Source organism: Anas acuta, chromosome 25, assembly GCF_963932015.1.
Source record: "Anas acuta chromosome 25, bAnaAcu1.1, whole genome shotgun sequence".
NCBI lineage: Eukaryota > Metazoa > Chordata > Aves > Anseriformes > Anatidae > Anas > Anas acuta.
Window position 1 is genome coordinate 1,042,390 of NC_089003.1, and position 26,417 is coordinate 1,068,806.

General features: G+C 60.2%; 5 protein-coding genes, 1 long non-coding RNA gene and 7 other non-coding genes across 14 annotated transcripts; 1 reads left to right on the forward strand and 12 right to left on the reverse strand.

The window, feature by feature from the left end:
• Positions 1 to 437: 437 nt before the first annotated feature.
• On the reverse strand, positions 438 to 6,596 carry CWC25 (CWC25 spliceosome associated protein homolog). The gene is made up of 10 exons (XM_068660683.1): positions 6,440 to 6,596; positions 5,944 to 6,116; positions 5,444 to 5,680; positions 4,754 to 4,823; positions 4,274 to 4,401; positions 3,964 to 4,033; positions 3,296 to 3,486; positions 2,648 to 2,728; positions 1,896 to 2,057; positions 438 to 1,147 (listed from the first exon to the last, which is right to left on the reverse strand). Exons 1-10 carry the CDS (start codon positions 6,455 to 6,457, stop codon positions 1,033 to 1,035), a joined length of 1,245 nt encoding a protein of 414 aa, XP_068516784.1. The 5' UTR covers positions 6,458 to 6,596; the 3' UTR covers positions 438 to 1,032.
• A 976-nt stretch (positions 6,597 to 7,572) lies between these two features.
• Positions 7,573 to 10,459, reverse strand: LOC137844371 (uncharacterized). Of its 2 annotated transcripts, none has more exons than XR_011089887.1 (3): positions 10,046 to 10,459; positions 9,575 to 9,668; positions 7,573 to 8,516 (listed from the first exon to the last, which is right to left on the reverse strand). It is a non-coding gene; the product is annotated as an uncharacterized lncRNA (long non-coding RNA). The 2 variants fall into 2 exon arrangements; XR_011089888.1 differs by lacking the exon at positions 7,573 to 8,516 and adding an exon at positions 8,523 to 9,077.
• On the reverse strand, positions 7,603 to 7,674 carry TRNAC-GCA (transfer RNA cysteine (anticodon GCA)). Its single transcript has one exon. It is a non-coding gene; the product is annotated as a tRNA-Cys (tRNA).
• On the reverse strand, positions 7,894 to 7,965 carry TRNAC-GCA (transfer RNA cysteine (anticodon GCA)). The gene has a single exon. It is a non-coding gene; the product is annotated as a tRNA-Cys (tRNA).
• Positions 8,330 to 8,401, reverse strand: TRNAC-GCA (transfer RNA cysteine (anticodon GCA)). The gene has a single exon. It is a non-coding gene; the product is annotated as a tRNA-Cys (tRNA).
• On the reverse strand, positions 8,640 to 8,711 carry TRNAC-GCA (transfer RNA cysteine (anticodon GCA)). Its single transcript has one exon. It is a non-coding gene; the product is annotated as a tRNA-Cys (tRNA).
• TRNAC-GCA (transfer RNA cysteine (anticodon GCA)) lies at positions 9,100 to 9,171 on the reverse strand. Its single transcript has one exon. It is a non-coding gene; the product is annotated as a tRNA-Cys (tRNA).
• On the reverse strand, positions 9,403 to 9,474 carry TRNAC-GCA (transfer RNA cysteine (anticodon GCA)). Its single transcript has one exon. It is a non-coding gene; the product is annotated as a tRNA-Cys (tRNA).
• TRNAC-GCA (transfer RNA cysteine (anticodon GCA)) lies at positions 9,749 to 9,820 on the reverse strand. Its single transcript has one exon. It is a non-coding gene; the product is annotated as a tRNA-Cys (tRNA).
• A 1,141-nt stretch (positions 10,460 to 11,600) lies between the features above and the next one.
• PSMC3IP (PSMC3 interacting protein) lies at positions 11,601 to 13,954 on the forward strand. Its single transcript, XM_068660975.1, has 8 exons — positions 11,601 to 11,733; positions 11,808 to 11,911; positions 11,994 to 12,083; positions 12,173 to 12,284; positions 12,386 to 12,531; positions 12,766 to 12,819; positions 13,275 to 13,334; positions 13,419 to 13,954. The coding sequence occupies exons 1-8, from the start codon at positions 11,700 to 11,702 to the stop codon at positions 13,476 to 13,478; spliced, it is 660 nt and encodes a 219-aa protein (XP_068517076.1). The 5' UTR covers positions 11,601 to 11,699; the 3' UTR covers positions 13,479 to 13,954.
• A 228-nt stretch (positions 13,955 to 14,182) lies between these two features.
• Positions 14,183 to 18,728, reverse strand: MLX (MAX dimerization protein MLX). Its single transcript, XM_068660974.1, has 8 exons — positions 18,614 to 18,728; positions 18,043 to 18,079; positions 17,815 to 17,904; positions 17,322 to 17,428; positions 16,930 to 17,029; positions 16,600 to 16,699; positions 16,100 to 16,301; positions 14,183 to 15,716 (listed from the first exon to the last, which is right to left on the reverse strand). The coding sequence occupies exons 1-8, from the start codon at positions 18,656 to 18,658 to the stop codon at positions 15,660 to 15,662; spliced, it is 738 nt and encodes a 245-aa protein (XP_068517075.1). The 5' UTR covers positions 18,659 to 18,728; the 3' UTR covers positions 14,183 to 15,659.
• Positions 18,729 to 19,496: 768 nt separating this feature from the next.
• Positions 19,497 to 21,307, reverse strand: LOC137844545 (coenzyme Q-binding protein COQ10 homolog B, mitochondrial-like). Its single transcript, XM_068661004.1, has 5 exons — positions 20,876 to 21,307; positions 20,645 to 20,755; positions 20,362 to 20,551; positions 19,947 to 20,048; positions 19,497 to 19,840 (listed from the first exon to the last, which is right to left on the reverse strand). Exons 1-5 carry the CDS (start codon positions 20,914 to 20,916, stop codon positions 19,691 to 19,693), a joined length of 594 nt encoding a protein of 197 aa, XP_068517105.1. The 5' UTR covers positions 20,917 to 21,307; the 3' UTR covers positions 19,497 to 19,690.
• A 136-nt stretch (positions 21,308 to 21,443) lies between these two features.
• COASY (Coenzyme A synthase) lies at positions 21,444 to 26,140 on the reverse strand. Its single transcript, XM_068661003.1, has 9 exons — positions 25,524 to 26,140; positions 24,907 to 25,121; positions 24,702 to 24,833; positions 24,053 to 24,242; positions 23,695 to 23,759; positions 22,973 to 23,057; positions 22,497 to 22,594; positions 22,273 to 22,419; positions 21,444 to 21,878 (listed from the first exon to the last, which is right to left on the reverse strand). Exons 1-9 carry the CDS (start codon positions 26,110 to 26,112, stop codon positions 21,813 to 21,815), a joined length of 1,587 nt encoding a protein of 528 aa, XP_068517104.1. The 5' UTR covers positions 26,113 to 26,140; the 3' UTR covers positions 21,444 to 21,812.
• Between the last annotated feature and the right edge of the window lie 277 nt (positions 26,141 to 26,417).

Sequence of the window (26,417 nt, forward strand, 5' to 3'; positions counted from 1 at the left end):
GAGGGACCACGGCTGCGGAGCGGGGGGGGGAAGGGGGGGATAAATAACGGGCGGCGAAACGGAGCCGGTCACCGGCCAGCCCCGGTGCGAGCGGAGCGAAACGAAACGAAACGGGGCTGGGCTGCGGCGGGCGGCTCGGCGAGGAGCGGCCGCTGGAAAAAGAACGGGCAGATAAAACCCGCCCCCCCCTCCCTCCCCGCCCCGAGGTGGTCTCGCCCAGCTGGCGGGACGTCCCCGCCTGGGCCACGCCCCCCCGTGGGGATGGACCAATGAGCGGCGAGGCGCCTGGAATTATGAATGGGCCGCTGCTGACGTCACGGGCCGCTACTAGAAGGCGCCCCCGGTGCGGCTCCACGGCCCCGGCGCCCCCCCAGCGGCACGGGAAGGGGCAGGGGCGGCACGAACGGCGCGGAAAGAACGGCTCCGGGACGGACGGCTCGGTAGGAACGGCTCTATTGCAAGCACAGCCCTCTGCTGCCGCGCACCGACCCCGCACCCGCACCCTGTGCGGCGCCAAAACCGCTCCTTGCCCTCCCCTCCGGAGCTGCCCCCACCGGGAGCGACCCCCACCGGGCACGACCCCCCTCCCCCCCCCCCGGGCCGGGGTTGTGCCACGCACCGGGCCCGCAGGGGGTCGGGGTGGGCCGTGAGGGCTGCCAGAAGCAGGGCTTCGCTCAGCCAAAGGAGCCCACAGGAGCCTGACGCAGCAGCTACCGCCCCGCAGAGCCTGGCGCTAACAATGTACAAAACAGAACCACGCGAGGTGGAGAGAACAGGGAGAGCTCGGGCACTAGGCTAGGGAACGCCAGGGCACGCGGCTCCTCCAGCTACGGTGTGTTGGCGAGGCTGAGGGCATCACCCAGGGAGGCGCAGCGCCAGGAGTCCGGAGCACCCCGCAGCACAGAAATCCAGCACCTCTCTGGGAGGTGGAAACTGGTCCTGGAGAGAGCAGTGAGCCTGGGCTGGAGGCCTCTCACCTTTGGGGATACGTGTCCGCTTAGCTCCTGCACAGGAGCAGGGGGAGAACAAGTTTCATCTCTGCATAAAGTTTTTTTCCAAGGCCGCGGGAGTTCTCTGAAGGGAGTGGATGTTGCGCTTTACTCGGTCCTCTAGAGTGGAAGTAGACGCGCTCTCTAGTTTTAAGCGACTGCAGAAAGAATAACGAATCAAGAAATTAGACTCTTTTTCCAAATGTAACACCATTTCTAGCAGGCTTCGTTATCCCCAAGTCGTCTACCTAAACGAATCTAAAATAGAAAGCAGCAAATTGTTTCACATTAAAGTCTGCTCTGCAGGAACTGACTAGCTTTTAGTTTGGCTTGTAGCATATTTGATGCTTTATTTATCTGTGCTTAGAAATGTATTTTCAGTAGTTTTCAAGTCTCCTCCATCTTCCAAATATAACTATTAGTTATAAAAGCATCTGTCACAGGGGAGTTGATTGCTTTTCTGGGAAGCAAACGAGGGAAAAGCGATGTGCCACAATGGCATGCCACTAGAATGGTCCATGTTGTTGTGCAGAGGTTTCAGTCCCACAAGCCCCTGGCACACAAACTCCCGATGGATTTGCAGGACTAAAGCTATTGCAAGCTCCTAAAAATAGAGAACTTAAAATCTGCTTGTGAAACCCCAGGCACTTCTACAGGATAGAGAAAAATAACTAACCACAAGTCTCCTGGTCTGAGCACTGAGGTTACCACAGAAGTTTACAATATTTTTGGGATTAATTAACAGAATTTGGAAGAACTAGATGTCCCTAGTTTTACTGCTTAAAAAAATATAGACAGATCTACACCATAATCTGAGCATCTCAAACACTGGTTCCACCACCCACTCCTGAGAAGATGTGGCCTGTATTTCCCTGGAATGAAAATGCAGATAATAAAGACACTCACTGCAAGAACTTTCCATCCCGGGAGTCCAGCTTCTCCAGTTCTCGTTCCAGCTCCTCCTCCTTTCGGTGTTTCCTGAGGTTGTTTGCTCTCTCTTCTTCCCGCCACTTGGCATTTTCCATCATTTCCTGGCGTTTACGCTCCAGTTCCTCCGGAGAGATCTTTCTAGATGTGTAGAAAACACCACTACTGTAAATAAAACTCTGCTAGGCCACAACCCTCTCTTCCTTTCCATTCTTTATGAGTTAAGCACCTCTAATTTTGAGGGTCATAACATGGCTTTTCCTTTGGTACCCAATCAGCAAAGCTTGCAAGTTCAAGTCTAAGCATTCTGCTCTGCCATGCCCCCAGGAAAGGCTGTTTTTCTCTTCCTTTCAGCCTTCTCATTTTTCATTGACTGGTAAGGTGATGCTGTCAAGGTCACCTTTTCCTGATGACAGTAAACCAGAATGCTTCTAATTAACAGCCCGTAGGACAAAGCCTTTCTTCGCATTACTGCCTTGCAAAGTGATATGAGACATATGGCGAGCCAGCAGCCCCGTGAATCAGTTTGGGAAGCTGTCCAAGGAGTTAACGAACAACCAAGCTCCAGAGCACTGAGCTGAGCACTTCGTCACTCTCTGTCTGACTTTCTCGACATCTGATACAATCTATTTTAGACAGCAGAGTAAATTTGATTCACAGATTACACTGAACTGTTTCACAGTCTTTGGGGCAACTTCCCCCCAAAAGCACAGGGACAACGTTTTGCTTACCTCGTGTACCCTGGAACGTGCTGTCGGCGGTAGCTCTTTTTAGGGGAAGGGCTTCTGGCTCTTCCTTTCTCCTCTCGATTGCTGTTTGTAACACAAAAATACCTCTTTTTAGGACAGATGAACAAAACATACCTTATTACACCTCTAAACGTTACCTGGATTTTTTGTACGCATTCTGAAACTAAAATCTCTCCTGGAACTACAGGACCGTTACCTGGCTGCTTTGTAAGCAAATGTTAATGCAAACTAATCGTGTACTGAGTCATATTTTTAATCTGATTTAATTATTTCATTAGCAAGCAATGAGCACTTGGTATCTGATTTTATCAGCGTTTAGTAGGGGTAATTCAGCAATTACAAGTACCTTCTAAAGGAAATTAGGGACCCAAATTAAGTACAGTCATAAGCAATGCCTAATGTGTGCACCCAGGAGGAGGCTGTTGCAAACGAGTAGCACGTTGCAGACAACAGGGCCCCTCCAGCTGCTAACCTGTGTGTTTCTGCACTCGTACAGCTGTGCAGCTCCTGCCTTTACACCCAGGACTGACCACGGTGGCAGGAGGAGACTGAGTAACAGAGCTTTTGATTCCTGAGAACCACCCCCACCAGCAGCCCCTGGTTTATGTTTCCCATGTCAGCCCCACTCACTGTTTGCTGTGCCTGGACGGAGACCTCGATCCCCTGCTCCCCGACTGTTCTGTGCTCTTCTTGCTCCCACGTCTCTGCGGCGAGCGGGACTGGCTCCTGGACCTGGAGCGATCCCGGTGCTTGTGGGGGGCCCTCTCCTGGCTGGCAGCTGGGGAACTCCGAGACTTGTGGCTCAGGTCAGAGTCCCTTACCTGGAATGCAAAAGTGACCTTCAGGACAGATGTCCCCTGAGAGCATCACAGCGAGGCTACAGAGAAGACCTCAGGTTAGGCTAAGGGCAGGAACCACACAAAACATTTGTTTGTGTTTACTTATCTCATTTCCTAGGTTCTTATTAAAGGCTTCACCTTTAAGACAGTATAAGACAGTTTAACTTACGGTGTATCATACTGAAATTGTTCTGACAATTAAGCACAGCATTTAAACAGACGTGTGACCCTGGTAAGAGAAACAAAATAAATCCTAACCTGAGTTCAGAGAGAATAAATGTCCTACCAGCATCTGAACAGCTTCGGTTTCAAGGCTTGGATGGCTCCAAATTGAACTTTCTTAAATCATAATCCCCTTCTACTTGGTGGAGCAGCCTCTTGCAACAAGCTGCCTCAACTTTTGCTCTTCCCTAACCCAGGAATTTGCTGCTGAAAGCTGTGTGAAACACGGGTCCTTACCTGTAAGCCATATCCTGGGACTTTGGTAGGAGCAGGTTTCCAGGAGGAACTGTTCATCTTCTTCTGAGACCTAACGAGAAAACAGAGCAGTAGTTTTGATGCAGATGAGCTCAATAACATAATATTTTTTACATTAAAATGTCATAAAAATAACTTAATGCAAAAACAATGAAGTAACAATAGAGAAATGGTTAGGCAAATTAAGAGCGTTAATTAGAAAGATAAGGCTTGCAGAGGATTAGAAAGACAAGAAAAACAGCCAACTGAAACAGGACATGAGATATTTTCATTACAACACCTCAAAACATACCTAGCTTTGCTTCTCTCATCATCACTGCTGGCACTTTCACTGCTAGAACTGCGGTGTCGATGTTTCTTGTGCTTCTTCTTCTTCTCTTTCTTCTTCTTTTTCTCTTTTTTATCCAAGCTGTTTTGCAGCTATAAAGCAAAACACTATCTCATTAGCAATAATTACTGTCCCTACACTCGTGCAGTCAGCATCACAAGGCAAGGGCAAAGTAAGTAAATCACTAGCTAAAAAAGCACAGCTTAGGAGCAGGAAGAGAAAAATACCACTGAATCCAAAAGGACGAGAAATTAATTGTTGCTGACAGACTGATAAGGAACCTTGTCCTATTATACAGGGATCAGACAAAGCTGAATTTATTCTGTTTTCCTATGAAAGTCAGGAAATGGAACTCAGCTCCTTCTCCTAAATATTAATTTGACCTATGAACCTGTCCTCGGTTCAGTGCTTTGAGCCTGTGAAGGAGTACGGAGACAAACCTACCAGTTCTTTGATTTTCTTCATTTTCACAGGATTATTCAGAACTTCTCTCTTCTTCTCCTCCTCTCTCTTTCTAAAGCAGAATAAAATAAAATTAAACTAGTATTTGCAAGCAACTCAAAGTATATTTTAAGACCCCAAGAACGACCTCTAAAAACATATAAAGCAGAAAAACAGGTAAATTTGGTACATTCAGCAAAACAGGCCCAACTAAGATGAAGTCTGTCCTTTTCCACGAGAGCACAACTAGAAGGGTAAACAAAAATTGTCCTGTTACCATCCCCTGGGCTACAACGCTGTTAAATGGCTGAACTCTCAGAGCAAACCAGATCAATTCACACACACATGAGGGTGACAGAAGTTTGCAGAGATGAATCAAGGAAGAATGACAATCTTTGTTGAATTCAAGTTAGAAAAACTACTGAAAAGCAACAAACTGACTCAAGCACGTTATTTGAATTGCTGCTGTGCCTAGAACACACAACCAAAAGCCTGCTAGTCATGTAAGTGGCTGGTGAACTCTCTGCAGCCAGGACTGGCACCTACAACCTACAGCTCACAAACTAACAGATAAAACTTTGAGGAACAAATTTAACAGCACTCTATACGTAAAGAACTAAGATAGTTCTTATCAAGTTACTGTCACAAACGTTTTGTCTGATCTACTGCTGCTTTCACCCCCACGTTTGGTACCTTATCATGAAGAGCGGATCCTCACGGATTTTGTTTGCCATGTCTAGAACAGAATTGGCACCAGACTTGGCAAAAATGGAGCCTGGGAGAAGCCCGGTCTCGTTGGAACAGCCCGCATCCTTGTCTTCTGTCTTCTCAAAGACGTATTTGTCCACGGGGCGACCCATCAGGTACTCCTCTCTGTTGACCATGCCCCCAGGACCCTGGTACATCCACTCCAGCTTCTCTTCTCTTTTCCTGTTGCAAACAAGAGTGTCTTATTCTCTATTACAGAGCTCTAACAGTAAAACTTTTCCCTTCTAAAGGTAAAACTAAAAGGTAAAACTTAAAGCGCTGGCTTACGAAGGTGAACAGAAAACTTTCTGCATTGCACACGTTAAAAACAGTGCAGAAAATACGTCCCTCAGGGGCACCAGCAGGGCACGGAGCACCCCACCAGGCAGCACCGGTGCCCAGCAGGCTGTGGGTGCCGTGCTGTGGGCTCTGTGGCTGCTCCTCACCTGACGGTGCCCATGTCCTCGGCGTAGCGCTGCATCTCCTCGCGGGCCCGCTCCTCCTGCAGCTCCCGCTGCAGCTCCTCGATCTTTTTCCTCTCGGCCTCATGCTTCTGCTCGGCCTTCCACACCTTCTCCACATTGCGCAGGGTCTGCGGGTGCCAGCTCTTCTTCAGGTTCTGCGGGAGGGCGACAACCACAGCAGGGCCTTGACTCAGCGCCCCAATAAAGGGCCGGGGAACGGCCTCGGGACCCCCCCCCCGAACGGAACCGGGCCCTAAACCCGCACCCCGAGGCCCTGCCCCGATCCCTCGGGGCCCGAGGCCCACACCCCGAGGCCCGGGGCCGGTACCGGAGGCCCGGGGCCTGCTCCAGGAGCCCACGGGCCCAGAGCCCGCACCCCGAGGGCCCTTCCCAGCCCCCCCGAGGCCCTGTCGGGATCCCTCAAGGCCCGGTACCGGTACCCGAGGCCTCCCCCGCCCCGGCCGGACCCCCCCCTCACCAGGTCGCCCCCCCCCATGGCGCCGCTCGCTCCGCGCTCCCCTCCCCGCCGGGCTCCGGCCGCCTCTCGTCACCGGGGCGTGGCGCCGGCTGACGACGTCACTTCCGCCGCGCCGCTGATGGCGGAAGGAAGCGGAAGAGCAGAGCAGGGCCCGGCCTTAGGACCCCCCCCGGGGCCGGTTCCGCCCGCGGCGGGATTCGAACCCGGGTCCTGCGGGCTCCCAGCCCCGCGCCCTGCCCCGGAGCCACGCGCGGCTGCGGCGTCTGGGGCGTGGCGCAGGGGGGAGCGCGGCTGCCCGCGGGGCCGCAGGTCCCGGGTTCGAGTCCCCCCTGGTCCGGGAGCCAGCGCCCGGCGGCGTTAATCCCGGTTTCCCCCGTGCTCGGTGTTTATCTCGGTTCCTGCTCCCTCTGCATCGCCTCTGGGGCTTGTGTGTAAAGTAAAAAGCCAGGAGGAATAGGAAGGTGTGAGCGGGTGTTGTGGTGTAAAGCTGGCAGGGGGCTGGGAACCGCGCGGCTGCTTCCAGCTCGCTCTGCCCCGGTGGGACGGGGAGGGAACCCGACAGGGAACAATGCGAGAAGTCAGGGGTTGTCAGAAATATAATGGTTTACTAGGTACAGTACAAGCTGTGCCCACAAACAAAGCAAAACGAGGAATGAATCCACCCTTTCCCATCAGCTGGCAGGCGTTCAGCCGCTTCCAGTGGCTCATCACTTCCACGGCTCATCAAACACGACGGCGTTTGGCTGCCCAAGAAGCTCCCGATGTTGTCACCCCCCTCCTTTACCCCAGCTTTTATTGCACGGCATCAGATGGTACGGAGCATTTCCTTGGCCAGCGTGGGGCAGCCGTCTTGATCTCTGCTCCCCTCCTGGCTTGTGCATTCCCAGCCTTCTCCCAGCAGGGCAGCAGGAGAAGAGTCCTCGGTTCTGGGTGAGCACTGCTTTGCAGCAACTAAAACATCAGTGTATTATCACCACTGTTTTCATCAAAAATCCAAACCACAGCATCATCCTAGCCTTAACTAATAAAATTAGTTCTCTCCCAGCTGAAACCATGACAGGTTGGCAAAAGAACGTGAAGTGACCTCTAAAACCTCTGGGGAATAAGAAGGTCTCTCCCTATTCTGTCTGTAAAGAAGAAAGGATGGAAAAGGAGGTAAAGAGAGGGGGCACCTGGAGTTGAACCAGGGACCTCTTGATCTGCAGTCAAATGCTCTACCACTGAGCTATACCCCCTGAAGCAACACCTGCACCAGGTGGTTTTAAAAGCACTTATACACACCCAGTGTCTGACCACAGGTTAAGATTCATTAACTTGGCAGCAGCCTGGACAGGGCAGTGGACATAACTGTGGACAGAAAATTGCAAACTTAGACAAAAACAGTGCAGGGCAACTCAGAGCAGAAGCCCTGAGCTGTCCTGGGCCAAAGCCTGGCTGAAAAAGCCATTTAAAAGAGGGGGCACCTGGAGTTGAACCAGGGACCTCTTGATCTGCAGTCAAATGCTCTACCACTGAGCTATACCCCCTGGAGTAACACCTGCACAGAGGAATTTTACAGCACTGCACGCGGAGCCCAGTGTCCATGTCCAGTGGATAGAAGCCTTTAACCAACAGCCCCCTGGGCAAGGTAATGAACCTACCATAATGGATGGCAGCAGGGAGTCACTGCACGAAATCAAGACCAAACACACACAGAAGCAGAGCTCCTCACGCAGGGCAGAAGCCCGGTAGGTTCCTAGGAGACAGGCACTGAGTGCCTTGAATATTGCAGCACAAAGACTCCAACACGTAGGACAAGCTCCTGAGACCTAAGGTGGTGTGTCCATCTTTTTCCTGTTATGAGTTCTGGCAAAATGCAGGCTGAAAAAGACAAGAAAAGACAAGAAAAAGAGGGGGCACCTGGAGTTGAACCAGGGACCTCTTGATCTGCAGTCAAATGCTCTACCACTGAGCTATACCCCCTGAAGCAACACCTGCACCAGGTGGTTTTAAAAGCACTTATACACAGCCAGTGTCTGACCACGGGTTAAGATTCATCAACTTGGCAGCAGCCTGGACGGAGTAATGGACATCATTTCTGCAAAGAGATACTAGAGAGAATTTCACCTCAAACAAAAACACACAGACAGCACACAGCTACTTGGAGAAGAAGCCCTGAACTCTCCTAAGCAAAAGGCAGGATGAAAAAAACAATAAAGAGAGGGGGCACCTGGAGTTGAACCAGGGACCTCTTGATCTGCAGTCAAATGCTCTGCCACTGAGCTATACCCCCTTGGGTGAGCAACCAGAAAGGTGCAGGAAAAAAAAAACAACAACAAAAACAAAAATCACAGAGAGCTCAGTTTTTTGTTTTTTTTTATTTGACAGACTCCTTTGCACTGAAATGCACATGCCAAAGTATATTCAGAGAATCAATAGAGGAGACAAAGCGTAGAACCACTGCAGTCTCTTGGCTGATCAAAACAACTCCTACAGCCCAGAAGGCAGCATTGTGCCTTTGCTTAGTCACTGACAAGCATACAGATTTGGCTGAGTTTTTAGATTAATGCTCTGTCCTGGGTTTGGTTCAGAGACCAGCCCTTTGGCCAAACAGTAGCTCAGAGGATCTAAAAATAAGGCAAACACCTCGTCCTTTTTCCTGAAAAAAACACAATAAAAAGAGGGGGCACCTGGAGTTGAACCAGGGACCTCTTGATCTGCAGTCAAATGCTCTACCACTGAGCTATACCCCCTGAAGCAACACCTGCACCAGGTGGTTTTAAAAACATTTATACACAGCCAGTGTCTGACCACGGGTTAAGATTCATTAACTTGGCAGCAGCCTGGACAGGGCAATGGACATAACTTCTGCAAAGAGTTACTACAGAAAATTGCAAACTTAGACAAAAACAGCGCAGGGCAACTCAGAGCAGAAGCCCTGAGCTTTCCTGGGCCAAAAGCTGGTTGAAAAAGACATTTAAAAGAGGGGGCACCTGGAGTTGAACCAGGGACCTCTTGATCTGCAGTCAAATGCTCTACCACTGAGCTATACCCCCTGCGTCAGCCTCCTCCATGGCTGGAAGTTTTCCGCTCATTCCAAACAATTCCAGCACCCCAACAAATTACTCCCAGCACAAAAAACACTGAAGGAAATACCTCTCTGCTCACAACCTCCACGGTGCCAGTCCTCTTCTCCTGTCAATCTTCTTCTTGCTGCCTGGCTACCGCCACGTCTGCCAGAGGACGTTCCCTGCAAACAGTTCAGGGGAAAGCAGTCAACTGAGAAGCCCCAAATGGACCTTTTGGGGGCAAAAAGAGGAGGAAAAGGGGAGGGGGCACCCGGATTTGAACCGGGGACCTCTTGATCTGCAGTCAAATGCTCTACCCCTGAGCTATACCCCCACCTGGGCAGCACCTGCTGCATTCCAGGCCTTGTGCTCACAGTACCTGCAGCACGGCTCCCGCAGGAATTCCCTCTCTTTGACCTCCTCCTGGCCTCACCAGCCCCAGGCCTCGCACCACGCCTGCTCACAGGCCCTTGGGGGACACGCCAACCACTTCCCACTTTGCTTTCCCTTACAGCACCTTCTGATGGAGTAGGAAAACAGAATACCTGGAAGCACCCACCTCAGGAGGCCTCCGAAGGCGCTCGGCCGTGCCCCTGTGTGCTCAGGGCCTCACCCAAACCCTGCAGGGAGCAGCTCCGGTGCTGCCCGCGGCCTCGCTGCCTTCCTCGCTGCCTGTCCAGAGGCTGCAGGGCAGGGAACCGCCGACACCCGGAGCCTCGCCGCCGCCTTCCAGCCAGGCCGGGCCCTGTGAGGACGAGCACAAACGTTTCATTTAGCACCGGGCAGACATCAAAGGCTGCGGGGTAAAATAATTCACCCCAGAGGTAACACACCACAGCCAGGGAGCGCCGGGGCGTGTAATTAAGGTAATGAAGCCAAGGAATAATGAATTATAAGCGGGGATAACGAGCTGGAGGTGCGGAGGCCGAGCTGTGCCCGCCCCCACCCCACAGGCCCACGCACCCGGTGCTGGGCCCACCTCTCCCCGCCGCCCGTTAACGGCCGGGCCCCCCCCAGCCCCGCTCCAGGCCCCCGGTACCGGCCGGATCCCACCCGGCCGCGGCTCCCGGGGCAGGCGGGGGGCAGGGGGCGGCTGCCGGGGCCGGTTCAGGGGCTGGGGTCCGGGGTTCCGCCCCCCCCCCGGTGCCCCCAGCCCCGGTCGCCGCCGCCGCCATCGCTAGGCCCCGGGCCGTGGCGCCGTTTGATGACGTCACTTCCGGCTCGCCGCTGAGGGGGACCCCGGGGAGCAGCGGGGGCGGCGCTGGGGTCAGAGCGGGGAGATCCCAACGGGAGCCTTGGGGACACCGGGACGGCCCCGGGGGCCTTAACACAACCCCACAGGACGCAGGGCTCTGCGCCTCCTCGCTTTCCAAACAACCCTAACCGGAACGCTAACCCTAAACCTGACCCTCATCGTAACTGTAATGACCCTAACCCTAACCCTAAACCTCATGACCCTACCCTGCGACCCAAACCCTAAAGCGAACCCTAACCATTACCCTAATGACCCTAACCCTACTGACGCTAACTCTAGCCTTAACCCTAATTCTAACTCTAACCCAAACCCTAACCTTAACCCTAACCCTAATGACCTTAACACTGAACCTAACCCTAACCTTAACCCTAACTCTAACCCTAACTCAAACCCTAACCCTAATGACCCCAACTCTAAGCCTAATGACCCTAACCCTAACCTTAACCCTAACCTTAACGACCCTAAACGTAATGACCCTGACCCTAACAACACTGACCCTAACAACACTAACCCTAACTCTAACCCTAACCTGAACCCTAACCGAATGGCAGAGCTAATCCTAACCCAAACCCTAACCCTAATGATGGAGCTAACCCGAACACGAACCCTAACGACCCGAACACGAACCCTAATGACCCTAACCCAAACCCTAATGACCCTAACCAGGGCCCTGGACACTTTCCCCCGTCTGCTCCCAATGGAATCCTTTGGGTAGACCTGAGCTCCCTCGGGAGCCTCGACGCCCCCCCATACACACACACCACGTGACCCGGACCCTGCTCTCAAACAACCCGCGCACCCCCGCCCCTCCCATTTCTGGGCGTGGCTTCGCGTCCCTCCTCCAATCACCGCCCTCCCCTCTTCCTCCCTCCCGCTCCGATTGGCTGCAATCGTCGGGGGTGGTTCGCTCGCCGCGCCGGAAGCGCGTCATTTGGTCGGCGGGCGGCGGAGGAGGAGGATGAGCAAGGGGCGGGAGGGCCCCGCGGCGGGCGGTGAGGGCTGGCGGGGCCGGGGGGCTCCCGGAGGGGCTGGGGCCGCCCGCGGTGACCGCGCCGCTGTCCCCCAGGAGCCGCCGCCGTCCTGCTGCGGTACCTGCGGGAGCAGAACCGCCCCTACAGCGCCCAGGACGTTTTCGGGAACCTGCAGCGGGAGCACGGGCTGGGCAAGGCGGTGAGCGGGCCGGGCCGGGCCGGGCCTGGCTGGGCCTAACGGGGCGGGGAGCGGGGCCTTGCTGACCGCCCGCCTCCCTCAGGCCGTGGTGAAGGCGCTGGAGCAGCTGGCCCAGCAGGGCCACATCCGCGAGAAGGTGTACGGCAAGCAGAAGGTTTATTTCGCCGACCAGGTGAGCTCCGGGCCGGCCCCAGCCCTGCCCCAGCCCCCCCCCCCCCCAGGTCCCGCTGAGCTCCTGCTGCTTCCTCCCCCCCCTTCCAGGAGCAGCTCCCGGCCGCCAGCGATGCGGAGCTGCGAGGGCTGGATGGGGAGATCGCGGCGCTGTCGGCTCAGCTGCAGGCTCTGCAGCAGGGCTGCCGGCAGATGGAAGCGGGTGAGGGCTCCCGGTACGGCCCCGGTGCCGGCCGTGGGCTGCGGGGTCGGGTGGCTGGGAGCCGGCTGCTGGTCCTGCCGGTGATCGGCGTTGCCTTGCAGAGCTGAGGGAGCTGAGCGGCTCCATGACGACGCCCGAGATGGCCCGGGAGGTGGAGGAGCTGAGGAAGGACTGCGCCGGTTACGCGGACAAGCTGGAGAGGATCAAGTCTGCCACCAACCACGTCACGCCAGAGGAAAAAGAGAAGGTGAAGAGGGGCTGGGCACTTTATCAATTCAACCCGTCCCTCTCCTGAGCCGTCACAAGGCACAGTTCATGTCCCTGTAAGGGCTTGGAGTTGCTCCTGCTGCCTGAAACCCCTCTGGCCATAGCCCAGATGTACAACGTCCTTGGAACCAGACATTTCCCAGCTTTGGGCTTACAGAGGCTCCGCAGGTAGGCTCCTGGCTGGGTTGTTCTCACTTTGCCTTGCTCTTGGCAGGTGTGCAGTGAGCAGAGGCTGTACTGCAAGGAGTGGAGGAAGAGGAAGCGGATGGTAAGGCTCTGCAGTGAACACGGGGTGGGGGAGCAGTGGCAGTGACAGTCCCATGGTGATGCTGGTGCCCGTAGGGGACAGGCACAGTCGGCAGAATTGCTTGGCAAGTGTTCTGTGAGCTGTGACACAGACTGGGGGGACTTCAGGCAAACACTGTGACTATTAAAGGCGCTCTGTGCTCACTGCCGAGCGCCACCCGGGCTTGGTAAGGACTAACGTGTATCAAAGCCTCTGGGAAAGGCCATGTCACTGAAATACCCCAGTAAGAAACATCTTTGAATATTGTTTGTTCTTGTGGAAACAAAAGGAATGCTCCTTCAATCAGAAAGAGCAGTTTCCACCTCTTCCTGAGCTGTGCTGGCTCTGACACCCCCTGCGGACCAGTGCCTGGCAGCTGCAGCAGAGGCTGGGAGTCAGCCCTGAGCCTGACCCCAGGGCTCTCTCTGTCCTGCCAGGCGACCGAGCTGCTCGATGCCATCCTGGAGGGGTACCCCAAAAGCAAGAAGCAGTTCTTTGTAAGTCCCAGCGCCTGGCTCTGCCCCTGGAGGGCTGTGCCAGCAGCTCCCATCCTGCCCCGAGCCCCTTTTGTCCTCACACAGGAGGAGGTTGGCATCGAAACAGACGAGGACCACAACGTCACCCTGCCTGCAGCCGTGTGAGGTGCTGAGGGAGGCCTTCACTTCAGGGAACAGAACGTGCTGCTGAAACTCAGCTGCTGGTTTTGGGCTGTTTTTTTTTTTTTTTTTGGGCTTGTCCCACATCTTTTGTGTGTGTTTAAGTGCCTTGCCCCTGGAAGGGTGGTTGGAACGATTAACTCAGCACTGAGCCCTTTCCCTTTCTCCCTTGCCGAGGGAATGCCATTTTTTTCCTTACCTTCAGCCCAGTGTCCTGTTGAGGGCCGGTGTCTTCACCGGGCTGTGGCCAGGAAGCTGTAACTGCCCTGGTTTGGAGGCTCTGGTGGTGTAGCAAGAAGAGGAAGCGAGTGCCTGGTACAGGTGAATGAACGGGGTTTGGTGGGGGCTGCAGAGCCCCAGCACGAGTTCAGCAAACTGAAAGGCAGGGGGCGGCTTCTCAGGGGGTGCACGGAGCTGTACACGAGACTAGGATTCATTAAACACCCTGCTTTTGTTCCAGATGTGCTTTGGTGTGGTGTCTTCTGTGTTCAGAGTGCTGCAGGGCCACCCTTGGGTGCAGCTCCCCTGCCTGGGGGGTAGAAGGCGAGAGCCAGGAGGGTAAAAAGCACAGCTGGAAAGCTGAGCCACAGCTGCTGTGAAGGGCTGGGCTTCCAGAAATTTTGTGTCCAACTCTTACCTGCTCCAGGGAAAGGCTCCGGGAGCCCAGCCACAAGAACTCAAAGCAGAGATGTCATTAAAACATTCAGCACAATTTATTTCATTACTTCTCGTCATAGAAAAATAACGGCAGGTCTGTAAAAGCCCCCGTCCTCCTCGCGAGGTGGGGGGCTGCTTCTGGCAGAGGCTCTCAGCCCCCGGCAGTGTTTTCCTTCCTCACCAAGCAACCCCTCCAGGGCCACGGCTGCCCCACGTTACCAACTCCAGGCATCGCCCCCAAGCTCAGCTCCTTGGGGGCTTCCACTGCTTTGAATTGAAAAGAACACCCAAAAAAAAGGGGGCTGGGGAAGAATCTCGCATAAAAATTAATCCCCAGAAGGGTTCCTCTCGAGTCAGGTAGGAGCAGCTTAAACAAGCTCAAACTGCAGCATCCCGACCAACAACGTGGAGCTGGGAAACAGCATTACAGGGGGAAAACCACCCTAAAATAGCTGCTGGAGGGGTAGCAAGAAGGTGATGAGTGAGACCAGACCCTGCTGCAGGCATCGCTGCTGTGGAGGGGGTCCAAAAACCCCCGAGAGCAGCAAACGGCTCCTGCACTGCTCCACCCCCTCTGTGGGGGTCACGGTCACTGTCCCAGCAAGGATCTGTCTGCAAAGCTGACACCGAGAGGGCTTCACAATGATTTGAGTGATTTATAAAATAAAATCAAGGCTGGTTATGCGTATATACGTATAAAAAAAATCCTATGGTTCTAAGAAGGAGCAGTGAGAGCTCCCGGCAGCGCGGGGCTGCGGTTACTGCACTACTTCCCTGGTCAGCACGGCCACGTCACGACCCGAAGCGCGATGAAGCCAGGCACATCTCAACGAGCACAAGCAGGAAAAGACTGCAAAGAAAGTCTGCTCCCTTCTGGGCTTTTATGGCTGCAAAGAGAGGTCAGGACAGCGAGGCCCTGGTGTGCTCCCTGCGAGCACGGCCCTGGCAGTGAGGGGCTGATCCTTCCTGCAGCTCCCCAAAGCATCTCCACAAGCCCAGGACAGCCTCTTGTCCTCCTAGGAGCTGCTTCAGAGGGAGGGAGAGAGAGCCCACAGCTGTGGAACCCTCCTAATCTGTGTTACAACAGCTTTTAGCATGCTTTTTTCATTTCCTTGGGTCAGAAGGGTTTTTAGCCCAGCCTGTTACGGAGCAGAGCTGCCCTGCCAGCCCGGCTGTGGCTGTGGAGAGTCAGTGGCACAGGCAAACCCAAGCACCACACGCCTGCCTGAGCTAAGGACTCTCTGCTGGCTGCCACGACACATTCAAAACACTTTTTTTTTTCCCTTTTCCCTTTGCTAAGTCCCTAGAAGTACTTGGTAACGTCAGCTGTGCCAGTACCTGTGGAGCAGAGATGCGCGCACAGCCTGGTTTCGGTTTTGCAGTCACAATAAATAAACGGAGAAGCTTCAGGAACAGCCCCGAGGGGCACGGCCCGGCCTCTCCCAGTGGCGCCCAGCTCCAGCAGGAGCCGAGGAGGCGGCAGCCCCGGAGCTGCTGGTGAGGGAAGGCTCAGTACAGCTGGCTCTTCAGTTGGTGCAGGACCCCGATGACGATGTCCCGGAGCGTCTGGGGCAGAGAGGAGACCGGGTCAGTTGTTGCAGGGGAGGAGCAGCCCTTCCCTGGCGAGCTGCTCCTGCTAAAATCCCCGTCGGGGGGCACACGCGGTGCATGGAAGTGATCACCCCTCCGTGGTCCTGGGCTGCAGGGCCTTGGCATGACGAGGACCTGCTCTGCCTGCGTGCCTCACCCCTCTCAACGACTTCTTAACTCCCAGCAAACTTTTGGGTGTCTTAAGGACGTGCTGGGAAGGAGCAGGACCCCTCCTGAACTGTTTTAAGGGGCCAGCTTCCAGCCCCACGCCAGCCTGGCAGCTGGAGGTGGGATCTTACAACCACGGAACCGTTAGGACTGGAGAAGCCCCTCCTGGACCGCCCGGTGCCCGTGCTCACCTGGGGCTTGCAGTGCTCCTCGATCCAGCTGAAGACGCAGGCCGAGAGCTCCTGGAAGCTGGTGACTGAGATGGAGGCGTTGAAGGACTGGAAGAGGGAATCCATGACGCCCTGGAAAACGTTGAACTTCATCTGGTCGGAGATCTGGTCCTTTCCCTCGTTCGGGTTGTCCTGGTGAGCCTTCACGATCTGCTCGTAGTTCCTGCAACCAGCCAGGAGCCCGCGGGTGAATAAACTCCGGGCAGCTGCAGCCTCTCAGCCACCAGGAGCAGATCTGTTTTCAGACTCAGATCCACCTCACGCTCAACCCCACCAGCTGGCCTGAGCCAGAGCCCTGCTAACGAGCCCCTAACGAGGAGGGATGCCAGCGGGGAGGCGCAGGATAGGTACCCTGGGTGCTGGGCTGCCTGGGGAGCGCTGGGAGCACCCCACAGGAGCCTCGCAAGGATGGGGGAGAAAAGCAGCAGGAAGGAGGGCAGCGAGTGAGCAGTTTTGCTTACACTTTCATGATCTTCAGGGCCATCACCTCTTTCCTGAGAATAGAAACTTCCTCTTCTTGCTTCTTCTTTTCCTTGTGCAGGAACTGGATGTAGTCGATGGCTGAGCAAGAAAATACAGCGCGAGGCGTTGGGAGCACGCACGGCCCCCCCGAGACCCCCAGGGCAGTGGCAGCCCCAAGCCTGGGCACCACCAGCTCCTGGTGGCCCCAACTCTCCCGTGGGTCAGCACCCGGCCTCCCCTGACCACAAGATCCCTCCCCCCCAAGCTGTTGCAGGGTGTTTTGGGGTTTGGGAGCACCTTTTTACTCTCCCTCCCCCCTCAGGACTCACTTTTCTGGAGGACGATGGCCTTGCTCAGCTTCTGGGAGCCGATGGAGAAGTCCTGCTGCTGGCAGGTGGGGACGATGGCCTGCAAGTCGTCGTAGCCTTTCTGTGGGGAAGCAGAGCCACATGTTTGGGGTGTGGGGTCACACAGCCCACCCCACCCAGGGCTCACACGCAGGGTTTGGGGTGTCCAGTTCTGCCGTGGCTTCACACGGGGCCAAACCCCAGCTCCCACCACGCAGCCAGACGGAGCCAAGGCGGCTCCCGGCACACGCAGGGCTCAGGGGAGTAAATGCAGCAGCAAAAAAAAGGGGAAAGGGGCACAAAAAGCAGGGTCCTGAGCGCCGCAGGGCCCCGGGAAGGGGTGAGCCACCGCGCTCCCACGGCCTCGGGGTTACCTTGATGGCATCTCGCCTCTTCTGCTCTGCCTGCGTGTGCGCCCGCCTGCGCTGGTCCTTGTAGGACTCCTTGTAGGGCTCCTGGTGGTAGTCGCTGTCCTCATCGTCTGCGGGGCGACAAAAAAATGTGAGCACGGGAAGGGGGGGGCTCAAGCTGGGCCCCTTCCTCGTGCAGCTCTGTCACAGCCCCTGGGGCAGCTCAGGGACACCCCCGCTCTCTCCACATGGGGCCAGGCAGCAGGCAGGGGGATGAAGGGAACGACCTGGGGAAAGACCCCAAAACCCATCTGTGATGGGGACGGAGGAGGGAATAACTGGGGGGCAGCCCCCAAAACCCACCCATGTGGGGGATGGAGGAGGCAATGACCAGGGGACAGACCCCAAAACCCACCCATAATGGGGATGGAGAAGACAATGACTGGGAGATGGACCCCAAAACCCAACCGTAGGGATCAGAAGAGGCAATGACCGGGGGCCTGCCCCCAAAACCCACCCGTGTTGGGGACGGACGAGGCGCTGGTGGAGCCGATGCTGTTGGCGCGGGACACGACGCTCCCCTTGCGGGCGCAGTCCCCGAGCAGCACTGCGGGTGGGCAGGCGGCCGGTGAGGGGCGAGGGGCGGCCACGGGCCCCCCCCCCCCTCTCCCCGCCGCCGCCCCCCCGAGTCCCGGGGAGCCCCGGGCCGGGTCCGGCCGCAGCCCCGAGCCCCGGCAGCACCTACCCGAGTCCAGGCCGTTGTCACCGTAGGCGGCGTCCACCTTGGGGCAGCAAGGAGAAGGCGGCGGTCAGCGCAACCGGGCACAACGGGACCCGACCGGGCCCAACCGGGCCGAACCGGGACCCAACTGGGCTCAACGGGGACCCAGCAGAGCCGAACAGGGCTCAACCGGGACCTAACAGGGACCCAACCGGACCCCAACCGGGCTCAAACGAGACCCAACTGGGACGAAAAGGGCTCAACGGGGACCAACCGAGCCGAACCGGGCCCAACCGGGCCCCAACCGGGATGAACCGGGCCCAAATGGGACCCAATTGGGCTCAACCGGGACTTAACCGGGACGAACCGGGCTCAACCGGGCCCCAACCAGGCTCAACCGGGACCCACCGGGCTCAACTGGGACCAACCGGGACAGAACCGGGCCCCCTCGACCAGGCCGAATCGGGCCCTACCGGACCCAACCGGGCCCCCTGGCCCTTTGCCCTCCGCCCCTCACCTTGACCTTCACCCCCCCGCAGCCCCTCCCCGTGAGGCCCGTGCCCGGTTCCCGGTGCCTCCCCCCCCCCGTTCTCACCTTGCCCCACGAGTCCTCGGCCGCGGCCCCGGGCGGCTCCGCCATCTTCCGCCCGCCCCGGTCACGTGCCCGCCGCGGGGGCTGATGGGAAATGCGGGCCCGAGGCGCCGCCAGGGGGCGCCCGGACGGGACCGGGGGAAGGGGGCGGGGCCGGGAGGAGGGGGCGGGGCCGGGAGGGGGGGGCGGGGCCGGGAGGAGGGGGCGGGGCCGGGGGCAGGGGGCGGGGCCGGGTCGGTGCCCGGTGTTTGCGTAACGGCGCTGACGTCACTGTGACGCAGGGGGCACCGGGCCCGGGGCAGAGGCCGTGAGCCGCGGCCTTCCCTCGGCCCTGACCCCGGGAACGGCCGGGGGGGGGGCGGCGGGGGCGGGGCGGGGACGGGAACGGGGACGGGATGGGGACGGGATAGGGACAGGGAGCAGCAAGGGGACAGGGACGTGGATGGGATGGGGACAGCACGGGGACAGGGGACAGCACAGAGATAGGACGGGGATGGGGGGCAGGATGGGGACAGCAAGGGGACAGGGACAGCAAGGGGATGGGGACAGGACGAGGATGGGACAGGGACAGGGGACAGCACAGGGACAGGATGGGGATGGGGACAGGAACAGTACAGGCATGGGGCGCAGGATGGGGACAGCATGGGGATGGGTTGGGGACATCATGGGGACAGGTTGGGGACATCGTGGGGACAGGGACGGGATGGGGACAGGGACGGGATGGGGACAGCAAGGGGATGGAGACAAGACAGGGACAGGGGTAGGACAGGGACAGAGATGGGACAGGGATGGGGTGCAGCATGGGGACAGGGACAGGGACAGCAAAGGGACAAGGGGCAGCACAGGGATGGGGGCCACACGGGGAGAAAGAACAATCCCGAGCCAGTCCGTGCCCCAAATTTTATTGCCCAAGCACCACAAACAGAGCGGCCGCACGGCCCGAGGCCGCTTGGTCCTGGTGTCGACAGCGTTCAACAGGAGCGGGGCTTACAAAAAAAACAATAAATTATCTCCGGGGGGGTTAAATAGCCATAAATAGGGGGAGGCCTCAGCGGGGCTGGGGGCAGGGGGAGGCCGAGCTCAGGCCCGGCGCGCTGCTCGCTGTGCAGCCTGCGGCCCGAAGAGCTCCCGCGCCCGGCCCTCGAAGGCGGCCACCATCTGCTTGGCCACCTCGTCCAGGAAGAGCGCGGCCAGGCGGGAGTGCAGCGCCGAGCGGAACTCGAAGGAGACCTGGCAGGAGGCGGGGAGGTGCTGGGGAAGGCTCGGGGGGGACGCAGCGGGGCCGGCAGCCCCCTGCCCCCAAAGCCCGGCCTGGTCCCCGGTGCTGTAAACTCACCGAGAAATCCAGCGAGCAGCTGTCCGTCCGCCCCGGCAGCCCCGGCCCGAAGCTCCACAGCGTCTCCAGGTGCCTGAAGAGCCGGCAGTCGCTGCTCACCGCCTGCGGGGGGGCAAAAAAAGCTGCTGGGGGTCCCGGCACCGGGCACCCAGCACCGGGATGAGCAACAGAAACGGCCCTGGCCCCATCCCCAAGTGCCAAGCAGGGGACAGGACACGGGGCTGCTGGAGCGGTTTTAGGGCAGGGGGAGCATTGCTGGGGGCAGCTTTCCTTGCACAGGAGTAGTTTGGGGTCTCCGGATCCGGGGTGCATCGCAGCCCCTCGCCCCCAGTGCCCCCTGCCCCCAGCTTTTCCCCCCCACGTGGATCCTGCTGAGCCCCAAACCCAGACAGGGGGGGGGAACACCACGGCTTACCCGGATCTGCCGGGGCCCCAGGGACACCTCGGAGAGGTACCGCTCGTGGAGGGGGGGGAAGCCGACCTCGAGCTCGGCCCGCAGCACGTGGCCGCGGCGGGACAGCACGGCCGAGCGGCGGCACCACGGCACGAAGAGCCGGTAGTCCCCGACGTTGGCCACCAGCTCGTACATCTGCTGCGCCGAATATCTGGGGGGGGGGAGGCAAAAATACAGCTCAGCACCAGCACCTCGCACCCACCCGGTAACCGGGTCCCCCCCCCCTCTCCGGTGCCAAACTCACCCCAGGACGCGGTGCTCCCGGTACCCGGTGGCACTGGAGCCCACCAGGCTGAGGAACGGCCGCGCGGGCTGCACCGGCTGCGGGCACGGGGAGCGGAGGGCACCGGGGCACCTGGAGAGGATAAAAAGGGGGTCAGAAAACCGGAGCTGCTGCCCCTCGGTGCTCTGCACCGACCCCGGTCCCGGTGTCCTGGTGTCCCGGGGTCCCGGGGTCCCGGTGCCGGTGTCTCACCGGGCAGCAGCCCCGAGCAGCGTCCGCCCGCACCCGGCCATGGCTCGGCTCTGCTCTGCGCGGCCCCGTGCCCCGTGCCGGTACCGGGGCGGGACAGCCCCGGGTGCCCGCTGATATCACGGGGGAGCGCCGGGGGCGGGACCGGGCGCCCCGCCCACCCCCCCCCGCACTCGGACCGGGTCCAGGACCGGCACCGGGATCGGCACCGGGACCAGTACCGGGACCAGGACCAGTTCCAGGACTGGCACTGGGACCAGCACCGGGACCCTCCGGGGTTCCCAAACCGCTCCCGGTGGAGCCACCCCCGGTGTAACGGGAACGCAGAGGGGGGAGCCCAAGGATGAGGGCACCGGGACCAGCACCGGGAGCAGGGCAGAGCCCCCGAGCAGCCCCGGCCGTGGGCTGGTGGCACCGGGGGGACACTGGCTGGTGGCACCGGGGGACACCCTGGTGGGCTGCTGCCCCCCTCCGAGCGGGGAAGAAGCCCCTGGGGTGGTGGCGGCGGTGGTGGGGGCAGCCCCCGGGGGGGGAACGGCTGAAAAAGGGGACAAAAACACCCCACAGACACTGCGGAGGAAAACTGCTCTTTAACTGGCACAGCGGGACGGGCTCACAGTGCCCAGGGCCTGTCCCCAAGCCCTGGGGGTTTTAGGGGGGGGCTTCAGGCGGTGCCCCCCGCTCTCAGGACGTGCAGGAACCAGCGGGGGGGGGCTCAGCCCTTTGACCCAAGGCACTGCCGCAGCGATTCCAGCTCATTCCCACTCCTGGGGTCACGGTGTCCGGCGGCGGTGGCATCAGGGCAGGGGGCTCCCGGCCCCTCTGCGGGGTGGGGACGCAGCGGGGGGGGGTCAGCCCCAGCCCCTCCGCACCCGTTTCACGGACGGTGCCCTCGCCCCATGTCCCGGTGCTGCTCGGTGCTCGGTGTCCCACGGGGCCGTTAGCGGGACGGCGATCCGGGTGCGTGGCTCAGGCGCTGCTGCAGGAGGGCCCAGGCCTTCTCCACCTGCCAGGGAACGGCCGTCAGGGAGGGAGGAACCCCAAAAGAAGGGCTCCCAAATCTTCTGCCCCTTCCCTGCTCCATTCCCAACCCTGAACGTGAGGAAGAATTTTACCGAAAGGGCTGAGAGGATTGGGATTGGGATGGGCTGCCCGGGGAGGTGCTGCAGCCCCCAGCCCTGCAGGGCTTTAAAGGATGTTAGGTTAAAAATTTGGACTGGGGGATCCTGGAGGTCCCCTCCAACCCCAACAATTCTGGGATTGTGTGAACTCATCCCTCATCCCACACCACATCAGCCTCGCGGTGAGCCCCAGCACGCAGCCCTCCATCCCCGTCCCAGCCTGGGGTCCCCCCCTCGCCCCCCCAAATGCAGACCCCAGCTCGGTGGCCGGCAGCTCACCTGCTTGCGGGTGATTTCGGGCTCCCACAGCGTGCACAGCACCACCTGCGACTGCTCCACGCGCTGGCTGTTGCTCATCTGGCTCCGCAGCCGGCTGCGAGCAGCCCCCTCGCTCAGCCCGTCCCTCTCCATGATGCGCTTCACAGCCTGGGGGGAGCGCAGGGGGGGGACACTCAGGGGTTTGGGGAGGGGGCAGCGGGGCTCAGCAGGAGGGCAGCACCCACCTCCTCCTCGGGGATCACGGCCGTCCACACCTCGTGCACCATCTCCTGCCAGCCAGCCTCCAGCAGCACGGCCGCATCCAGCACGCACACGGCTTTTCCTGCAGGACGAGGCCATCGCTCGTTGTTCCCGGCCACGCAGGGCACCACGAGCGCTCCTCGGGCTGCTTTCGGGGGCTGCGTTTGCTCAAATGCCCCATATCAGGGGGTTCAGGTGCCCCCTGCACACCCCAAGCTGATGCCTGCAGCCAAACGCCCGTCAAGCCCCCCCTGGAGCTGGGAAGGTTTTGCTCACAAACAAATTGGGGCTGTTTCGGAGCAGGCAGCACACCAGCAGCAGTGAAAATCCCCAGCCAAAAAAGCAGGGGCTGAGCATGGGAAATCCTCGCGGTGCTGCCCAGAGCAGCGGAATCCATGGGGCAGGGGGCACCTGGAGCGCGGCACAGGAGCGAACGCCCCCGTTTGCGCGCCCCGGTTACCTTGAGCATCGGCTTCCCCGATCTCCTTCCTGACCAGCCGGGCGATCTCAGGCCACACGATGTCCGTGAGGCTCTTCAGCCGCTCCTGGAAGGGAAGCACAGCGGGGTTCAGAGCTCCTGGGGGGCCAACGAGGGCAGAAATCGGCACCAGGGGACACCGGGAGAGACGCTGGGTGAAGGCTCTGGTGTCTACCGATGACTGCCGGCTCTTTTCCCTTTCCCACCCTTCTCTCAGCAGAATTTCAGCAGGAGGAGCGCTTGGCAGAGCCCCCCTCGCACCGCAGCATCCCCGTGGGACCCTCCAGCCCCCGAGGGACCCTCAGGAGGAGCCTGGGCTGCGGCGGCACCAGCGAGCGGGGGCTCCCGGTGCAGCTGCGGGGTCACCGAGCCCCACTTGCCACGCGTCCAAGTCCCCTGACGGCCACAGGGCACGGGTGACGCGCACGGCGGGGCTTCAGCTCGGTGCTGGGTGAAGGACAGAGGGAAGCAGGGCTGGGGAAGCAGCAGCAGCAGCTGCCAAGGGTGCCGGGGGCACGTCCTGCGTGGCCGCTGACGTGGTGACGGGGAAGTGATCCCCGTGTCCTGCCCCCGCCGTGCGGCACTGCTGCCAGGAATAGGGCCAGGAGCTCAAAGGGCTGCGAAGCAAAAAGCCCCCGGCATGGACGCGGAGACAGCTCTGAGCTCGGGAGGTTAAATATTGACACTCCCCGCGCCGCTTTTACCTGGTTTCCAAACACTTTGGCCCCGAGGACTTTCCTGTTAATCGTCCCGTCTTCGCTCAGGATCTCTGCAAGGCAGGAGGGGAACGTGTTTGGGACGGGACGAACCCCACTGACACCCCCGTGGTAAGATGAGGCCCACGGGGCAGAGCAGGACTTCAGCACAGGACCCCAAAGGGCCCCCCGGTGCGGGACCGGACCCGGGATCTCCTTATCACACTCCAGAAAAGGTCGGACACGCAGCAGCTCAGCCCAGAGCCCCGAACCAGCCCCCTGAAAGCAGCTCCGCCACGGGGCACGGAGGATTTGGGGGAAAACTTTGCCCCTTTGGGCTCACCCAGCCATCCCCAGGGACCCCTACCTGCCCCAAACGCCGCCAGCACCCGCTCGTAGGCAGGGCCCCCGGGGAGGTAGGCGGCGTGGCCCAGCTTGTCGGCGTCGATGAGGAAGGCTCCGAGCTGCCCCAGGAGCCTGGCGATGGAGGTTTTGCCGCTGCCGGTGCCTCCGGTCAGCCCGATCACGTAGGGGCGAGGCGGCAAAGTGGGGGCTTCCTGCGGGGACGGGGGCTGCCGTCAGGCTGGGGGGTGGCACACGAGGATCCCGCGGGCGTCGTGGCAGCTCCCGGCCCTGCAGAGCGCGGCCCTGTCCTTCCCTGGGATGTGCCAAAGGCAGGCAGACCCCCAAATGTCCCCCCAGTGGCAGGGGACAGGCTGGCTCCAGCACCCCAGGCTGCCATCCCTGCGGCTCCCTGACTTCACCAGGGCATCGAGCTTTCACCCCACAACTCACCCAAACCGGTGACCCCATTTGGGACCCCAAAACCCCGACCACTGCCTGCTTTCTACCCCATATTTCACCCAGACCTGCTCCAGGAGTTCAGGACAGGAGCACCACGGGCGTCTTTAGGGACATTTCCCAAAGCCAGCAGCGGGGTCCAGCCCATTTATGGGTCCCACAGCCCCCCCAGACCCCCGACACCATCGCAACCCCTCCGAGTGTCCCCCCCTCACCCGTGGGGGCCGCAGCAGCGTCCCGAGCAGCCTCTGCCGCAGGCTGGAGGAGCTGATCTTCTCCTCCTCGTTCCGGCCGTGCTCGGGGTCTTTGATCAGCTGGATCTCAAAGAGCTCCAGCGCAGCGAGCCCCTGCCAGGACAAGGAGCCCACTGAGCCCGCCGGTGGTGGGACTGGGAATTCTCAGCCCCCTCCCCAAAATTACGTTCTCAAGTCTCTTCTTGTTCACGGCCTCCCCTCCCTTGCGCGTCTCCTCGCTGACCACGATGCAGCTCAGCTCGGGGTCGGTGGCGGCGGGGCCGTAGGGGTCGGCCAGGGGCACGATGTCGTACAGCACCGCGGGCTGCACGTCCGCCAGGAACTCGCGCAGTTTGGCGGCCCGCAGCTCGTAGGGCTCGATCAGCTCCTTCAGCACCTTGTCTGCGGGGCACGGGGGGGGCGCGGGGGCTGAGCGCGGGGTCACGACGCGATGGATAAATGGGAAGGGAGAGAGGGAGAGGAACCGGTCCTGGGGTTTTGGGGCCTGCCTTCTCCAAAGCCCCCCGCTCCTGGTGGGTCTCACCCCAAATCCCGGGGGGTCTCCCGCTGTCCCCCTACCCGCGGTGGCACTGGGGTGCAGGGACACTGGGGTGCAGACCCCCCAACCCCCTTCCCACCAACCTCCCCCCAAGCCCCTCCAGGCTTCCCAGGGCAAACTCCACACCCCTCTCCCCACCACCCCCACCCCAAACCCTCCACCACGACCCTCTCCCGCCTCCCCTACCCCCGGGGCCGTCCCCCCCCCATGTCCCCTACCCCCGGTGCCACCCCCGCAGCACTCACGGCGGAGCAGCTCCCCGTCCGCCACCCCGACCAGGAGCCTCCTCCGGGCCAGGAGGCAGCAGGCGCTGAGCAGCAGGCGGTGGGCACCGTGCAGCCGATCGAAGGTGCCCCCCACCACCACGTCGGGGTAGGCGGGCAGCTCCCCCTCGGTGCCCTCGGGGGCAACCCGGGGCCCGTCGGGGTCGCCCAGCAGCAGGGTGGGCAACCCGGGGGGGCAACCGTAAGCGGCGGCCGCCAGCTGCCGGAGCCCGAAGCTCACCGGGTCCTCGTCGCCGCCCCCCCCGTCGGCCAGCAGGACGCGGGGCGGCTCCGCCAGCCGGTGCCCGTGACCCAGCAGGACGCGCACGTCCAGCCCCCGGTGCGCCGCCGCCGCCGAGTAAAGGGCGGCCAAAGCCCGGAGCAAAACCGGAGCCGGCGGAGGGGCGGCGGGGAGCGGTGCGGAGCCCCCCAGGAGCAGCCCCGGTTGCAGGTGCACGTAGAGCGGCCCCGCCACCAGCCCCGCCGCCGCCGCCAGCGCAGCCGCCGCCCGGCCCGGTACCGAGCCCAGCGGGGCCGTCAGCACCAACAGCCCCGACGGGAACGGCGCCATGGCCCCGCCGGAAAGACGGAGCCTGCCCGGAACGCGTCACCGGACCGCCCCGGCGCCGCCCCGGTGGCGGAGCGAGGGCGGCATCGCCGCCCCGGGGGGGCTTCGGGGAGCCGGAGGGGAACGGGAGGGGTGCGGGCAACCGGAGGGGGTCCCGGGGCTGCTCGCTGCAGGCTCGGTGCCTCCCGTTAAAAGCTCGGTGCTTCCCGTTAAAGGCTCGGTGCTGCTCGCCCGGCCTCGGTGCTGCCCGCTGGGGGCTCGGTCCCGGCTGCCCGCCCACCCCCCTGCTGTGTCCCGCAGCCCCAGGA

Coding starts and splice junctions, on each gene's coding strand:
- CWC25 (XM_068660683.1), bottom strand. Junction 2,058..2,647: donor CACGTTCCAGGGTACACGAG/GTAAGCAAAACG, acceptor CTACACATCTAG/AAAGATCTCTCCGGAGGAAC. Junction 1,148..1,895: donor CGGGATGGAAAGTTCTTGCA/GTGAGTGTCTTT, acceptor TTCTTTCTGCAG/TCGCTTAAAACTAGAGAGCG.
- PSMC3IP (XM_068660975.1), top strand. CDS start 11,700: ATGAGCAAGGGGCGGGAGGGCCCCGCGGCGGGCG. Junction 12,532..12,765: donor CGCCAGAGGAAAAAGAGAAG/GTGAAGAGGGGC, acceptor TGCTCTTGGCAG/GTGTGCAGTGAGCAGAGGCT. Junction 12,820..13,274: donor GGAGGAAGAGGAAGCGGATG/GTAAGGCTCTGC, acceptor CTGTCCTGCCAG/GCGACCGAGCTGCTCGATGC.
- MLX (XM_068660974.1), bottom strand. CDS start 18,658: ATGGCGGAGCCGCCCGGGGCCGCGGCCGAGGACTCGTGGGGCAAG. Junction 17,905..18,042: donor TGACAACGGCCTGGACTCGG/GTAGGTGCTGCC, acceptor GCCCACCCGCAG/TGCTGCTCGGGGACTGCGCC. Junction 15,717..16,099: donor AGGAGCACTGCAAGCCCCAG/GTGAGCACGGGC, acceptor TCTCTGCCCCAG/ACGCTCCGGGACATCGTCAT.
- LOC137844545 (XM_068661004.1), bottom strand. CDS start 20,916: ATGGCCGGGTGCGGGCGGACGCTGCTCGGGGCTGCTGCCCG. Junction 20,552..20,644: donor CGGGAGCACCGCGTCCTGGG/GTGAGTTTGGCA, acceptor CCCCCCCCCCAG/ATATTCGGCGCAGCAGATGT. Junction 19,841..19,946: donor GCTGCTCGCTGGATTTCTCG/GTGAGTTTACAG, acceptor GCCTCCTGCCAG/GTCTCCTTCGAGTTCCGCTC.
- COASY (XM_068661003.1), bottom strand. CDS start 26,112: ATGGCGCCGTTCCCGTCGGGGCTGTTGGTGCTGACGGCCCCGCTGGGC. Junction 25,122..25,523: donor GGACGGGGAGCTGCTCCGCC/GTGAGTGCTGCG, acceptor CGTGCCCCGCAG/ACAAGGTGCTGAAGGAGCTG. Junction 24,834..24,906: donor ACAAGAAGAGACTTGAGAAC/GTAATTTTGGGG, acceptor TTGTCCTGGCAG/GGGCTCGCTGCGCTGGAGCT.